This window comes from Rattus norvegicus, chromosome 1 (genome assembly GCF_021556685.1).
Source record: "Rattus norvegicus strain SHRSP/BbbUtx chromosome 1, alternate assembly SHRSP_T2T, whole genome shotgun sequence".
NCBI lineage: Eukaryota > Metazoa > Chordata > Mammalia > Rodentia > Muridae > Rattus > Rattus norvegicus.
The window spans coordinates 208,610,434-208,626,463 of NC_141534.1; the positions used below are offsets into that span (position 1 = coordinate 208,610,434).

General features: G+C 38.7%; 1 protein-coding gene across 1 annotated transcript; it reads left to right on the top strand.

The window, feature by feature from the left end:
- The first annotated feature begins 6,388 nt into the window (after positions 1–6,388).
- Positions 6,389–7,324, top strand: Or13a26b (olfactory receptor family 13 subfamily A member 26B). The gene is given in 1 exon segment (NM_001001040.1): positions 6,389–7,324. A coding segment is annotated over 1 exon segment (936 nt).
- Positions 7,325–16,030: the final 8,706 nt, after the last annotated feature.

The window sequence follows — 16,030 nt, forward strand, 5'->3', positions numbered from 1 at the left end:
CTCATGCTAGGATTTTGTGTGTCTTACACGGATCTTTCATATACTGTAAAATCTCTGTGAGTTCATATGTGCATCTCTGTCGTTGTTTCCAGACATCTTTTGTTTGATGTCCTCTACTACCTCTGGCTCTTATAATCCTATTTCCTCCACATCTTTCTTGAAAATTCCTAAGTTTTGATGAAAGGGCTGTGATCTAAACTTCCCATTTAAGTCTGAGCACTTTGATGTTCCTTGTAGGCCTTTGTGTTAATTGTCATCTGCTGCAATGAGAGGGTTCTCTGATGAGAGTTTAATGATTGATTGATCTATGGGTATTGCAATAAATTATTAGGAGTCATTTTAATGCTATGTACGTAGAAAACAGTAGTAAATTTTCTTCTGAGGCCTCTGATACATCTAGCCACTGGTTCTTAGCCTTGTTAACAGTACCATGTATGGGTTCTAGCAAGTAAGGTGGGCCTTAAACTCAGTTAGAAAGAAAGAAAGAAAAAAAGAAAGAAAGAAAGAAAGAAAGAAAGAAAGAAAGGAAGGAAGGAAGAAAGAAAGAGGAAGGAAAGAAAGAAAGAAAGAAAAAAAGAAAGAAAGGAAGGAAGGAAGGAAGGAAGGAAGGAAGGAAGGAAGGAAGGAAGGAAGGGAGAAAGAAAGAAAGGAAGGAGGACAAAAAGTAGTTGGTTAGTTGGTTAGTCCATCACATTTGTGCCACTACTGCGTAAGTGGCCTCATATAACCAAGGATGTTGTTGTTATAGCTCACAGAATTCTGACTTTTCAAAAGGCTTTTAGTGTTGCTTATCTATCCACACATTCCCTCCTCTACCCTTCTTCCCAACTTCTACCTCTCTCCATCATTCTTATTTAATGTTTTCCTTCCCATACATTAAACATTGTATATCATTTCCTAATCTTCCTCTCCACAATGACTTACTAGATGCTATACTCTTTTAGTATAACAAAAGAAGCACATATATGTAATAATTTAAAAAATAATATACATATATGAGAGAAAGCATGTAATGTTTGTCTTTCTAGGTCTAGGTGACTTCACGAAGGATGATTGCTCCAATTCCACCCATTTTTCTAAACACTCCATAATTTCAATTAAACTTTTTATATCTGGATCACTGCCTTCCTTATGGTCCCCTCCTCACATGGTCCAACCCCCTGACCTTTCTCCTTCTCCTCTAAGAAAGTGGAAGTCCCCACAGATATCGCCTCACTCTAGCATATCAAGTCTCTGCAGGGTTAGGTGCATCTTCTCCCACTGAAACCAGACAAGGCAGCCCAGTAGTGGAATAAATTCCACAGACAGGAAGCAGCTTTAGGGACAGTCCCACTCCGGTTTCTGTGGGACTGACATGAAGACCATGCTGCACATATGCTACATATATTACTGGGTCTGTTTGTCTTCCTGTGGAGTTTTATCCCCTCCAGGGCCTTCATGCTCATCAAAAGAAAATCCACCAACATGATGTCTCAATTCTGAACATCTATGACCCAAATGCAAGGGCATCCACATTTCTAAAAGAAACATTACTAAAGCTTAAATCACACGTCAATCCCCAACTTCAGCATCCAACTCTCACCAATGGACAGGACATCAAACCTGAAACTAAACAGAGAAATAATGAAACTAATAGATGTTATGAACCAAATGGTTCTAACATATCTATAGAACCTTTTACTCAAACAAAAAAGAATATACCTTCTTCTCTGTACCTCATGGATCCCCCTCCAAAATTGACCATTCAGTCACAAAGCAAGCCTCAACAGAAACAAGAATATTAAAATAACCCTTTAAATCCTATCATATCACCATGGATTAAAGCTGGAATTCAACACCAGGGGAAAAAAGAAAACCCATCCATACTTGTGGAAACTGAACAACTGTCTACTCAGTGACCACTTGGTCAGGGAAAATTTTAAGAACGAAATTAAATAATTTCCTGAATTTAATGAAAATGAAGGCACAACATACCCAAACTTATGGGACACAAAGAAAGCAGTGCTAATAGGAAAGTTCATAGCACTAAGTGCCTTCATAAAGAAATTGGAGAGATCTCTACTAGCAACTTAACAGCATACCTTAAAGCTCTAGAATGAAACAAACAGACATACCCAAGAGGGGTAGATGATAGGAAATAGTCGGACTCAGGGCTGAAATCAATCAATTAGAAACAAAGAGAACAGTACAAAGAATCAACAAAACAAAGAGCTAGTTCTTTGAGAAAATCAACAAGATAGCCAAACTTAATAAAAGCCACAGAGACAGTATCCAAATTAACAAAATCAGAAATGAAAAGGGAGACATAGCAACAAAAACTGAAGAAGTTCAAAAAGTCATTAGATCTTATTTCAAAAGCCTGTACTCCACAAAATTGGAAAATCTAAAGGAAATGGATGATTTTTTTAGACAGATACCACTTACCAAAGGTAAATCAAGATCAGATAAATAGTTCTAAAACCCTTAAGGAAATAGAAGCATTCATTAAAAGTTTCCCAACCTCCTGCTAAGACTGAACCCCCAGTGAACTAGACTATGGGGGAGGGCGGCAATGGGGGGAGGGTTGGGAGGGGAACACCCATAAGGAAGGGGAGGGGGGAGGGGGATGTTTGCCCGGAAAACGGGAAAGGGAATAACACTTGAAATGTATATAAGAAATACTCAAGTTAATAAAAAAATAAAAAAAATAAAAATAAATAAAAAATAAAAATAAATAAAAAAATAAAAAGTTTCCCAACCAAAAAAAAAAAAATCCAGGGACAGTGGTTTTAGTATAACTTCTACACACATTCAAAGAAGAGCTAATATCAGTACTCTTCAGTATTTCCACAAAATAGAATCAGAGGGAACAATGCCAAATTCATTCTATGAGGCCACAGTTATCTTGGTACCTAAATCATAAATCATACAAAGACTCAAAAAAAAGAGAATTTCAGACCAATTTCTCTTATGAACATCAGTGAAAAATACTCAGTAAAATACTCACAAAACTGAATCAAAGAACACATCAAAAACAGCATTCACCTTGATCAATTTTGTTTTTCTTGAGGGTTGAATAATGTTCCAGTATGTAAGTACCATAGTTTCACTACACATTATTCATATGATGAACATTTATGTTGTTTTTGTTTCCTGGCTGCTGTGAATAGAGCAGCAATGAACATAAAAAAGCAAGTGTCACTTCATTAAGATATATAGTCTTTGAGTATATACCCTAGCATGATATACCTAAAGCATGGAGTGTATCTATTTCCATCTCTTTGAGGAACCTCCATACTGATTTTATAGTAATTGTACAAGTTTGCACTCACAATAGCAGTGAATAAATGCTCCTTTCTCCACATCCTTGCCAGCATCTGCTGTCATCTGTTTGTTTGTTTATTTGTTTGTTTGTTTGTTTGTTTGTTTGTTAATCTTGGCCATTTTTACTGAGGTAAGATAAAAATCTCATAAGATTTTTAATTTTCATTTCTCTGATGGTTTAGAGTATTAAATATTTTTTGAAAACTGTTTCTTAGCTCTTTGTGTTTCGTCTCCTGAATATTTTCTGATAAATTCCATCCCCCATTATTAGCTAGGTTCTTTGATTTCTTGCTGTTTAAAGTTCGTGGTTGTTTGTATATTCTAGACGCTAACCCACTGTCAGGTGCTTAGTTGTTAAAGACTTGTTGCCATCTGTACGCTGCTTCTTCACTCAAATGATGGTGTTCTTTTCTGAACAGAGGCATAACTGTAGCATGTCGACTAATTTGTCCATTATACATCTTAATTGTTGAGCTGCCATGATCCTGTTCAGACAGTCCTTTCCTGTGACAATGAGTGCAAGCATATTCCATAATTTCTCCTTTGTCATTTTTAGGGTGTTTGACCTTATGCTGACATCCTTGATCTACTTTTAGTTGAGTTTTGTACAGGGTGAGAGATAAGGATCCAGTTTAATTATTCTGCATGTAACTGCCCAATTTCACCAGCACCATTTGTTGAACATCTTTTCTCAAATATGGTCTTTTGCTTACTTTTTTATTTGAGCATGTTGTATGTCCATAGATGTGCTAGCATATTTCTATGTCCTCAGATCACTCTATCACATTTCTCTGTGATTTCTTAGTTGTATCATTGAAATATAGGTTCTTTATTTTCCACATAATTAGATTTGTATAGATGTGTCATTGATGCTAGGAAATCTCTATCATATAGCACATGTTTGTTTGTCACAATTACTTTTAAATCTTTCCCTTTTGCTCTGATATGGGTGACCCTGAGAATGGAATTTAATATCAAAGATTTTTAGGTGCTATAAGAGAGTATTTTACAATTTCAGGTATACTTGAATTAACTAACCTGATCCAGAAACTGCAAAGAAAGTTAAAGGAACTTGCTTTTAAAATTCTGTTCCTCTCATAAATGTATAATTAAATATATGTGCAATGTGTAAAAATCAAATTTATAGAAATACGTACTAACATATTTGGTCTTATATGAGTAAAAAGTTCAGTATATGCATATATATTTCTGTTCTCTGCTATCTGTGACAAAATAGCATATTCAATAAAGCTATTTTAATAAAGTATTTTAATAAAATTTTAATAAAGTCTTAATAAAGCATCACAACATTGTGAATTATCTAATCTCAAAATATAGACAATTATAAAAGAAATATTCTATTGTTTCTGAATAGAAAATGAATTCATTTCAAAACTCAAATTTTAATAAAAACCTGTGAAAGTTTTACTCAAAAATTCTATTTCTACAGAACCTCTAGTAATATTATGTATGCATTGACATCCTCTGCTACGATAAAAGAGACTGGGAGGCATAGTCAGACATAGCATAGTCCACGTGGTTCCAACAGGTAAATACAATATTTCTGTATCTCGGATCTGAAATGGAGGGAGATAAAACGTTTAAAATTTAACATTTACTACTATGAAAGGGAGAAAATGGATTGTGAGTCATACTAGGAAAAGTAAATCTGAAATAAAATGGGAGCGAAGAAAATGAAGTGTTACAGGACAAAGCGGGGAGTGGCGTTTCAGTCAGTGAATGAAACATTTCACTGGAAGACTGCAGCAAAACAAAGAATATTTCCAGATGAGGAGTGCTACAAATTTCCAAAACAGATTCATAGCTGGGATACTGTCCACATATGAACTCATGGAGAAACTTTATAGAACAGGCTAATGAAGGATGTCAGATGAGTCTTCTATGTCAATATATGGAGTGTTATTCACTGAGTGACTGGGGAGAGACACAGTGAATTTTGACTGGGCCTACAGGTCCAGTTATCTTAAGGTACATAGTCAGTACTCCTTGGGTGATAAACATGGAAATGGTGAAAATGACAAGAACCCCAGGAACTATTAAACAGCTGAAGACATTGAGAACATGAGTTATAATGATGGAGAATGCTTTGTGGATCAGTTGGAGTAAGAGATAAAGAGGGTAAAGAATATCATTCTTGCCTCATGGAACAGGACACTATAGAGCATCCATCAAGGCCATAGACCACAAGAAAGACAATGAGTCAGAGAGAAGGAGCTGTGCTCCATGAAAAAGCAACTAGAAATACTGGGGAGATGAAGGTGAATTTCTGAATAAGGACATTGAAACTACACAGGAACATCTGTAGACAGTGATAAGGGCTTGGCCATGGGTGTGTTTACTTTGATGTTACTGCAGTTCATTTAAACAGAAGAGACCTAAAAGTACTTTTAGATTCTGGGACTGAATTTTGAGAACATTCTCTGGGATGACAGATTGAAAATGAGTTTAGAGTGAGGACAGTTTCAACTACAGGAGAAGCGACAGTTAACAATTAGTAAAATTCAGGAAATACATAGCTAGTTGGCCATGGGGATCCCATTATCAAGTTGAGGTGGGTAGTAGAACAACAACTCCAGATATCAGAAGAGAATATTTGACTCAGTAGCTAGGAGGCCAGGTATGAACCATCATACAAGAGTTATCTCAGTGCGTCCATCTAAAATTGTCCTTGTGTGAAGAATGCCTGGTGGGGAGCTAAGGGGTACAGCTGTGTTGCCAAGAGCAGTTTAGTGGTGACAAAGAAGTAAAGCAAGGCAGATCCCAAATGGAAGATGCTTCCACTCATTGAACTTGAATTTTTTCACATGTTCAAGAAGATGAGGGAGGAGCAGACTCAAATCTACATGCAGAAAATTTCTAGGTGGATAATCAAAAGTAAATGAAATATATGTGGTTTTCCAATGGTGAGGTACAGACAAAAAAAGATTAGAGACTTCCATGAAGGAAATACATTCACTCCTTCCTTTTCTGACAGCAGAAAGTTTGGAACCAGACTTTGAAGTGGTAAATGGTGCCATTTTCTCAGAACCTGACAGTCACAGCAGGGAACCTGATGCTCTCCATGATGCTGCTGAATGTAAACCAAACAGTAGTGACAGAGTTCATGCTGCAAGGGTTCTCAGAGCATCCAAGTCTAAGATTGTTCCTCATAGGCTGCTTCCTGTCCCTCTATACAATGGCTTTAATGGGCAACATTGTGATCATTGCTTTGGTCACCTCCAGCACTGGGCTCCACAGTCCCATGTACTTTTTCCTGTGCAACCTGGCCACCATGGATATTGTGTGCACCTCCTCTGTGATTCCCAAGGCCCTGGTTGGTCTACTGTCTGAGGAAAACACCATCTCCTTCAATGGATGTATGGCCCAGCTCTTCTTCCTTGCATGGTCAGCATCCTCTGAGCTCCTACTGCTCACAGTTATGGCCTATGACCGTTACATGGCCATCTGCTTTCCACTGCACTACAGTTCTAGGATGAGCCCACAGCTGTGTGGGACCCTGGCCATGAGTGTATGGTCCATCAGTGCTGTGAATGCATCTGTGCACACTGGTCTGATGACACGGCTGTCATTCTGTGGCCCAAAGGTCATCACCCACTTCTTCTGTGAGATCCCCCCACTCCTCCTGCTCTCCTGTAGCCCCACATATGTGAACAGTATTATGACTCTTTTGGGAGATGCCTTCTTTGGAGGCATCAACTTCATGCTAACCTTGTTATCTTATGGCTGCATCATTGCCACCATCCTGCGCATGCGTTCTGCTGAGGGTAAAAGGAAGGCCTTTTCTACCTGCTCATCCCACCTCATCGTGGTCTCTGTGTATTATTCATCTGTGTTCTGTGCCTATGTCAGTCCTGCTTCCAGCTACAGCCCAGAAAGAAGCAAAGTTTCCTCGGTGCTGTACTCAGTCCTCAGCCCAACCCTGAACCCCCTCATCTATACACTGAGGAACAAGGATGTCAAGCTTGCATTGGGAAGAATATTGGCCTCTTTCTCACATTGAATGGAGATATATAGGCTGTTCTATAGTCCTGGGCTCTTCCTAAACATGCTTTCCTATGAGCAATCTCATGGAGCATGGCTTATTCTCTGAGGCAAACACTGGACTATTCCACTGTAACTGTGACCTCAAAAATAACAAAATTATTAGTAGCAAAGACAAGAAAACACTGAAGCTTTATTTGCTGATAAATACAAACCATTTCACAAGTAATTAAAGTTTATCTAAATAGAGGTTCCATGTTCCTGTATTGGAAGATTTTCAATGAATGTCAGTGGTGGTTGTCACAAAACAAAAGCATTTATGTAGGGACTCTCTGTAAACATAACAGGCTTTGCTTCTAAAAAAATCTAATAAATCTAAAATTTCTAAGGACACATGAGAGGCCAGCATGCCCGCAATATCTTGGGAAAACCAAAGTTGCGTATCTTGGATTCTCATTTCACAGTTTCCTATGAGCTCTGGAAGTCAAATGGCATGGAGAAAGAGGTAACCTATGAAATATAGATAAAGTTTGTTTCAAAATGAAGTCACATTGTCACACAGCACACTTATGAAAATGAAAACAATCAAATTCATGGGAAAGATTAATTATTTCCAACAAAGAGATTTGAGGAAACTAGATTAATGACTACAATCAAGGGTAGAGTAGAAGCTTTATTCACACTATAAATAAAAATTAACCAAAAATAGATCGTAGACAACAAGGCTAGGTTAAAACCTTCTTACTCATACATCATTTAATCATCTTGGTTTCCTTTCCTACAATTTTTCTAAGGTCCTAACTACCTACTTAGCTACCTATCCAATACCCACAACTCTCCTTCTCTTGCAAGCAGAATGCACAAAATCTAAACCAATAAAACAAAATAATACCAAAACAAAGCAAATGCACACTCAGAAAATGAAGTCCTTTATACACTCCCTGGCTCAAACACTTGAGAGCAGCTGGGAGGTGGTAGGAGGAAGGACAAGGATGGAGAAGTGTATCTCTGGTGACTGATGCAACACTGGTGCAGTGACAACTCAGTGGAGAAAGGGCAGCTTCTGCAGGAATTGCTGCTTGAAAAATGCCGTATCCTTTTTAGACCAAATACATTCTTCATCAACTAACTTCATTATTCGTCCTAAACACTATACCGTACCAGAACTTATAATGCAAAGTATGTGCATTCTATTAATGAACTCTTCCTCTTTGTGACCAATAAATGTATTTTCAATGTATTTGTTCTGACTCATGGGCTCAGAGGCCTCAGTCCATGGCTATTTGGCTCTTTATTTTGGCCTATTATGAGGCAGAACCTCACAGCAGTGGGAGTATGTGATAGAGAACTTTCTTCCCATCATGGCAACCGAGAACACAGAAAAGAGGAACACTTCTATGCTCAACTGACCTACTCCTTTGCAATTTATCCCACGATGTCTATTCCCCAGTCTTTAGGACAGTGATGACCAGATAGAGGATGGATCCCTTGCTCCAGTGAATCCTTCCTGGAAACACTGTCAACTGCATGGACAGACATGTCCCTCCGTGAACTCCTAGGTCAATGTTTCTCAATCTGGGGGTTGCAAATACTTTAACAGTCAAATAACCCTTTCACGGGAGTCACCTAAGACATTCTGAAATACAAGGTGTTTACATTATGATACATTACATAGCATATTAATGTTATTAAGTAGCAACAAAAATAATTTTATGGTTAAAGGTCATCCCAACATGAAGAACAAATGTTTTAAAGGGCTGCAACATTCAGAAGGCTGAGAATACGGTCCTAGGTAATTCTGGATTCAGTGATAGTGAAAGTAAAGAGTAACATCTGTGAAACATGGGCCTTGGCCTGTTATACCTGTCAATTTCTTTAACACTATTTGCATCACCTTCAAGTCATGTTTTGTGTCATTTCTTCTAGTATTAGTCTCATGACAATGATTTAAGCTATAGAGCAACTGATAGTTACCCAAAAACAAGTGTACAAATAGTCAGTAACACATAAACATGCACAGATCTCATAAATACATTATTTGGGAATTTTCCTCATCTTGAGACATGCCATATATCATGTTAACATTACCTACAACATACAACACAATACAGCAATGGCCATCCAGGAAAAGTCTGGTCACACAAAACATGCCAGACACCGGTGAAATGTGACTAAGCAAACTCCTAATGTGCCATTGTGTCTAGAAAAGGGCTATTGTACCGGTGTCTGGCTCTGGTCTCACCTCTCTTTATTTGGTTCAGGGGAGGTTCTGTAGGTGTCAGTAGTTGTCAAGCACAACCTTCTATTTTCTACAATGGGTATCCTTCCTTCAAGCTTGGATACAAACTATACTTCAAGGAATGTTGTGAAATAATAATAATAGGAAATATATAGAGAATCAAACATGGGTCTGTTTATCTGGGTTCTGCCCCTCTTCTTTTTTTTAATATTGGATATTTGTTTTATTTGACAATGAATACTAGCACAATATCTAACAGAGAGGATTCAGAATGTACAGTGAGCCAGTTAACTTTATGTTAAATGGGGTACAATTGTCACACTTACAATCTGCAGATTCTTCATTTCCTATTGTAGGTACTATGGACACAGATGTGAGGTCCTCTTAGCAACCACATTGGTGTATTTTGTAAAAAAAAAAAGGGGGGGGCTTACACAGTAAATGGTACTATCTTGTCTTTAAGGGTATTCTGCCTCTCTTCTTGAAGCATCTGGATACCACTGTTACACTGGCTTGAGGTGCCTTGTCAGGAAAGGGTGGGGTCCACTCTTCTCTCCAGAGTATCAGACAGCCACTGCACACCAGGCCAGGAAGAACACACATAGTTCAAGACAAACAGGATCACACTCAGGCTGGGACAAGTGCCATTGGGTGAGGAGAGAAAGAAGGTATTTTCTGAGGATCTTACTGTTACAGCTCTTTAGGTGAAGGCCTTCTTCAGTGACCTTCAGTGAAACTGCTCTCCAAGATGACATTAGTTTGTCCATATACCTTTCTTTATTCCATGTGGTATACACATCTCTTTATTCAGGTTGTGCCCAGTGTTATATAGTTTTGAAAAAGGGATGAGAATATGCAGAGAGAACAATGGTCATTGACTGAAGGCTAAGGCTACTTAGAAGCCTCATCAGCATGGGGAAGAATTCCAGGTTCTGAGCTATGTGACTGACTACCTGTGACCATTTGATTGTGGGTCACAGAGTTCCATGCTCCAAGGCAGACATGGAAAAGAAGTTAGTCTCACTCCTGCTAGTCTCAGGATAAGATCTAAATCTCTTGTTTTGGAATGTCTGGAGTTTGTTCCATTGACAGTTTCATGCCACTTCCTCTAGTGGCCCAGACTACATACCTCACATGGGTCATAAGAGTCTACAGGAGGCATGGGCTCAAGGCAGAGATTCCTAATCTCTGTGGTAAACTGTGAGTTATGAATATTTTGACAGTCAAATAACCTTTTCACAGGGATCGTCTAAGATATTCACATTATGATTCATTACACAACAAATTACAGTTATGAAGTAGCAACAAAAACTTTTATGTTTAGAGATCACCACAACATCAGGGAACAACTATTTTAAAGAGTTGCAGCATTAGGAAGGTTGAGAACTGTCCTAGGTAATCATAGCCACTAATACTAGTAGCTGCTGCAATAGAAATTCAAGGAATTTTTTTTCTTTTTTTTTTTTATTAACTTGAGTATTTCTTATATACATTTCAAGTGTTATTCCCTTTCCCGGTTTCCGGGCAAACATTCCCCTCCCACCTCCCCTTCCTTATGTGTGTTCCCCTCCCAACCCTCCCCCCATTGCCGCCCTCCCCCCATAGTCTAGTTCACTGGGGGTTCAGTCTTAGCAGGACCCAGGGCTTCCCCTTCCACTGGTGCTTTTACTAGGATACTCATTGCTACCTATGGGGTCAGAGTCCAGGGTCAGTCCATGTATAGTCTTTAGGTAGTGGCTTAGTCCCTGGAAGCTCTGGTTGCTTGGCATTGTTGTACATATGGGGACTCGAGCCCCTTCAAGCTCTTCCAGTTCTTTCTCTGATTCCTTCAACGGGGGTCCTATTCTCAGTTCAGTGGTTTGCTGCTGGCATTCGCCTCTGTATTTGCTGTATTCTGGCTGTGTCTCTCAGGAGCAATCTACATCCGGCTCCTGTCGGTCTGCACTTCTTTGCTTCATCCATTTGTCTAAATGGGTGGCTCTATATGTATGGGCCACATGTGGGGCAGGCTCTGAATGGGTGTTCCTTCAGTCTCTGTTTTAATCTTTGCCTCTCCCTTCCCTGCCAAGGGTATTCTTTTTCCTCATTTAAAGAAGGAGTGAAGCATTCACATTTTGATCATCCGTCTTGAGTTTCGTTTGTTCTAGGGATCTAGGGTAATTCAAGCATTTGGGCTAATAGCCACTTATCAATGAGTGCATACCATGTATGTCTTTCTGTGATTGGGTTAGCTCACTCAGGATGATATTTTCCAGTTCCAACCATTTGCCTACGAATTTCATGACCTCGTTGTTTTTGATAGCTGAGTAATACTCCATTGTGTAGATGTACCACATTTTCTGTATCCATTCCTCTGTTGAAGGGCATCTGGGTTCTTTCCATTTTCTGGCTATTATAAATAAGGCTGCGATGAACATAGTGGAGCACGTGTCTCTTTTATATGTTGAGGCATCTTTTGGGTATATGCCCAAGAGAGGTATAGCTGGATCCTCAGGCAGTTCCATGTCCAATTTTCTGAGGAACCTCCAGACTGATTTCCAGAATGGTTTTACCAGTCTGCAATCCCACCAACAATGGAGGAGTGTTCCTCTTTCTCCACATCCTCGCCAGCATCTGCTGTCACCTGAGTTTTTGATCTTAGCCATTCTCACTGGTGTGAGGTGAAATCTCAGGGTTGTTTTGATTTGCATTTACCTTATGACTAAAGATGTTGAACATTTCTTTAGGTGTTTCTCAGCCATTCGGCATTCCTCAGCTGTGAATTCTTTGTTTAGCTCTGAACCCCATTTTTTAATAGGGTTATTTGTTTCCCTGCGGTCTAACTTCTTGAGTTCTTTGCATATTTTGGATATAAGGCCTCTATCTGTTGTAGGATTGGTAAAGATCTTTTCCCAATCTGTTGGTTGCCGTTTTGTCCTAACCACAGTGTCCTTTGCCTTACAGAAGCTTTGCAGTTTTATGAGATCCCATTTGTCGATTCTTGATCTTAGAGCATAAGCCATTGGTGTTTTGTTCAGGAAATTTTTTCCAGTGCCCATGTGTTCCAGATGCTTCTCTAGTTTTTCTTCTATTAGTTTGAGTGTGTCTGGTTTGATGTGGAGGTCCTTGATCCACTTGGACTTAAGCTTTGTACAGGGTGATAAGCATGGATAGATCTGCATTCTTCTACATGTTGCCCTCCAGTTGAACCAGCACCATTTGCTGAAAATGCTATCTTTTTTCCATTTGATGGTTTTGGCTCCTTTGTCAAAAATCAAGTGCCCATAGGTGTGTGGGTTCATTTCTGGGTCTTCAATTCTATTCCACTGGTCTATCTGTCTGTCTCTGTACCAATACCATGCAGTTTTTATCACTATTGCTCTGTAATACTGCTTGAGTTCAGGGATAGTGATTCCCCCTGAAGTCCTTTCATTGTTGAGGATAGCTTTAGCTATCCTGGGTTTTTTGTTATTCCAGATGAATTTGCAAATTGTTCTGTCTAACTCTTTGAAGAATTGGATTGGTATTTTGATGGGGATTGCATTGAATCTGTAGATTACTTTTGGTAAAATGGCCATTTTTACTATATTAATCCTGCCAATCCATGAGCATGGGAGATCTTTCCATCTTCTGAGGTCTTCTTCAATTTCTTTCCTCAGTGTCTTGAAGTTCTTATTGTACAGATCTTTTACTTGCTTGGTTAAAGTCACACTGAGGTACTTTATATTATTTGGGTCTATTATGAAGGGTGTCGTTTCCCTAATTTCTTTCTCGGCTTGTTTCTCTTTTGTATAGAGGAAGGCAACTGATTTATTTGAGTTAATTTTATACCCAGCCACTTTGCTGAAGTTGTTTATCAGCTTTAGTAGTTCTCTGGTGGAACTTTTGGGATCACTTAAATATACTATCATGTCATCTGGAAATAGTGATATTTTGACCTCTTCTTTTCCGATCTGTATCCCCTTGATCTCCTTTTGTTGTCTGATTGCTCTGGCTAGAACTTCAAGAACTATATTGAATAAGTAGGGAGAGAGTGGGCAGCCTTGTCTAGTCCCTGATTTTAGTGGGATTGCTTCAAGTTTCTCTCCATTTAGTTTAATGTTAGCAACTGGTTTGCTGTATATGGCTTTTACTATGTTTAGGTATGGGCTTTGAATTCCTATTCTTTCCAGGACTTTTATCATGAAGGGGTGTTGAATTTTGTCAAATGCTTTCTCAGCATCTAATGAAATGATCATGTGGTTTTGTTCTTTCAGTTTGTTTATATAATGGATCACGTTGATGGTTTTCCGTATATTAAACCATCCCTGCATGCCTGGGATGAAGCCTACTTGATCATGGTGGATGATTGTTTTGATGTGCTCTTGGATTCGGTTTGCCAGAATATTGTTGAGTATTTTTGCGTCGATATTCATAAGGGCAATTGGTCTGAAGTTCTCTTTCTTTGTTGTGTCTTTGTGTGGTTTAGGTATAAGAGTAATTGTGGCTTCGTAGAAGGAATTCGGTAGTGCTCCATCTGTTTCAATTTTGTGGAATAGTTTGGATAATATTGGTATGAGGTCTTCTATGAAGGTTTGATAGAATTCTGCACTAAACCCGTCTGGACCTGGGCTCTTTTTGGTTGGAAGACCTTTAATGACTGTTTCTATTTCCTGAGGAGTTATGGGGTTGTTTAACTGGTTTATCTGTTCCTGATTTAACTTCGATACCTGGTATCTGTCTAGGAAATTGTCCATTTCCTGAAGATTTTCAAGTTTTGTTGAATATAGGTTTTTATAGTAAGATCTGATGATTTTTTGAATTTCCTCTGAATCTGTAGTTATGTCTCCCTTTTCATTTCTGATTTTGTTAATTTGGACGCACTCTCTGTGTCCTCTCGTTAGTCTGGCTAAGGGTTTATCTATCTTGTTGATTTTCTCAAAGAACCAACTTTTGGTTCTGTTGATTCTTTCTATGGTCCTTTTTGTTTCTACTTGGTTGATTTCAGCTCTGAGTTTGATTATTTCCTGCCTTCTACTCCTCCTGGGTGTATTTGCTTCTTTTTGTTCTAGAGCTTTTAGGTGTGCTGTCAAGCTGCTGACATATGCTCTTTCCTGTTTCTTTCTGAAGGCACTCAGCGCTATGAGTTTTCCTCTTAGCACAGCTTTCATTGTGTCCCATAAGTTTGGGTATGTTGTACCTTCATTTTCATTAAATTCTAAAAAGTTTTTAATTTCTTTCTTTATTTCTTCCTTGACCAGGTTATCATTGAGGAGAGCATTGTTCAATTTCCACGTATATGTGGGCATTCTTCCCTTATTGTTATTGAAGACCAGTTTTAGGCCGTGGTGGTCCGATAGCACGCATGGGATTATTTCTCTTTCTGTACCTGTTGAGGCCCGTTTTTTGACCAATTATATGGTCAATTTTGGAGAAAGTACCATGAGGAGCTGAGAAGAAGGTATATCCTTTTGCTTTAGGATAGAATGTTCTATAAATATCCGTTAAGTCCATTTGGCTCATGACTTCTCTTAGTCTGTCGACATCACTGTTTAATTTCTGTTTCCATGATCTGTCCATTGATGAGAGTGGGGTGTTGAAATCTCCCACTATTATTGTGTGAGGTGCAATGTGTGTTTTGAGCTTTAGTAAGGTTTCTTTTACGTATGTAGGTGCCCTTGTATTTGGGGCATAGATATTTAGGATTGAGAGTTCATCTTGGTGGATTTTTCCTTTGATGAATATGAAGTGTCCTTCCTTATCTTTTTTGATGACTTTTAGTTGGAAATTGATTTTATTTGATATTAGAATGGCTACTCCAGCTTGCTTCTTCTGACCATTTGCTTGGAAAGTTGTTTTCCAGCCTTTCACTCTGAGGTAGTGTCTGTCTTTGTCTCTGATGTGTGTTTCCTGTAGGCAGCAGAATGCAGGGTCCTCATTGCGTATCCAGTTTGTTAATCTATGTCTTTTTATTAGGGCGTTGAGGCCATTGATATTGAGAGATATTAAGGAATAGTGATTATTGCTTCCCGTTATATTCATATTTGGATGTGAGGTTATGTTTGTGTGCTTTCATTCTCTTTGTTTTGTTGCCAAGACGATTAGTTTCTTGCTTCTTCTAGGGTATAGCTTGCCTCTTTATGTTGGGCTTTACCATTTATTATCCTTTGTAGTGCTGGATTTGTAGAAAGATATTGTGTAAATTTGGTTTTGTCATGGAATATCTTGGTTTCTCCATCAATGTTAATTGAGAGTTTTGCTGGATACAGTAACCTGGGCTGGCATTTGTGTTCTCTTAGGGTCTGTGTGACATCAGTCCAGGATCTTCTGGCCTTCATAGTTTCTGGCGAGAAGTCTGGTGTGATTCTGATAGGTCTGCCTTTATATGTTACTTGACCTTTTTCCCTTACTGCTTTTAATATTCTTTCTTTATTTTGTGCGTTTGGTGTTTTGACAATTATGTGACGGGAGGTGTTTCTTTTCTGGTCCAATCTATTTGGAGTTCTGTAGGCTTCTTGTATGTCTATG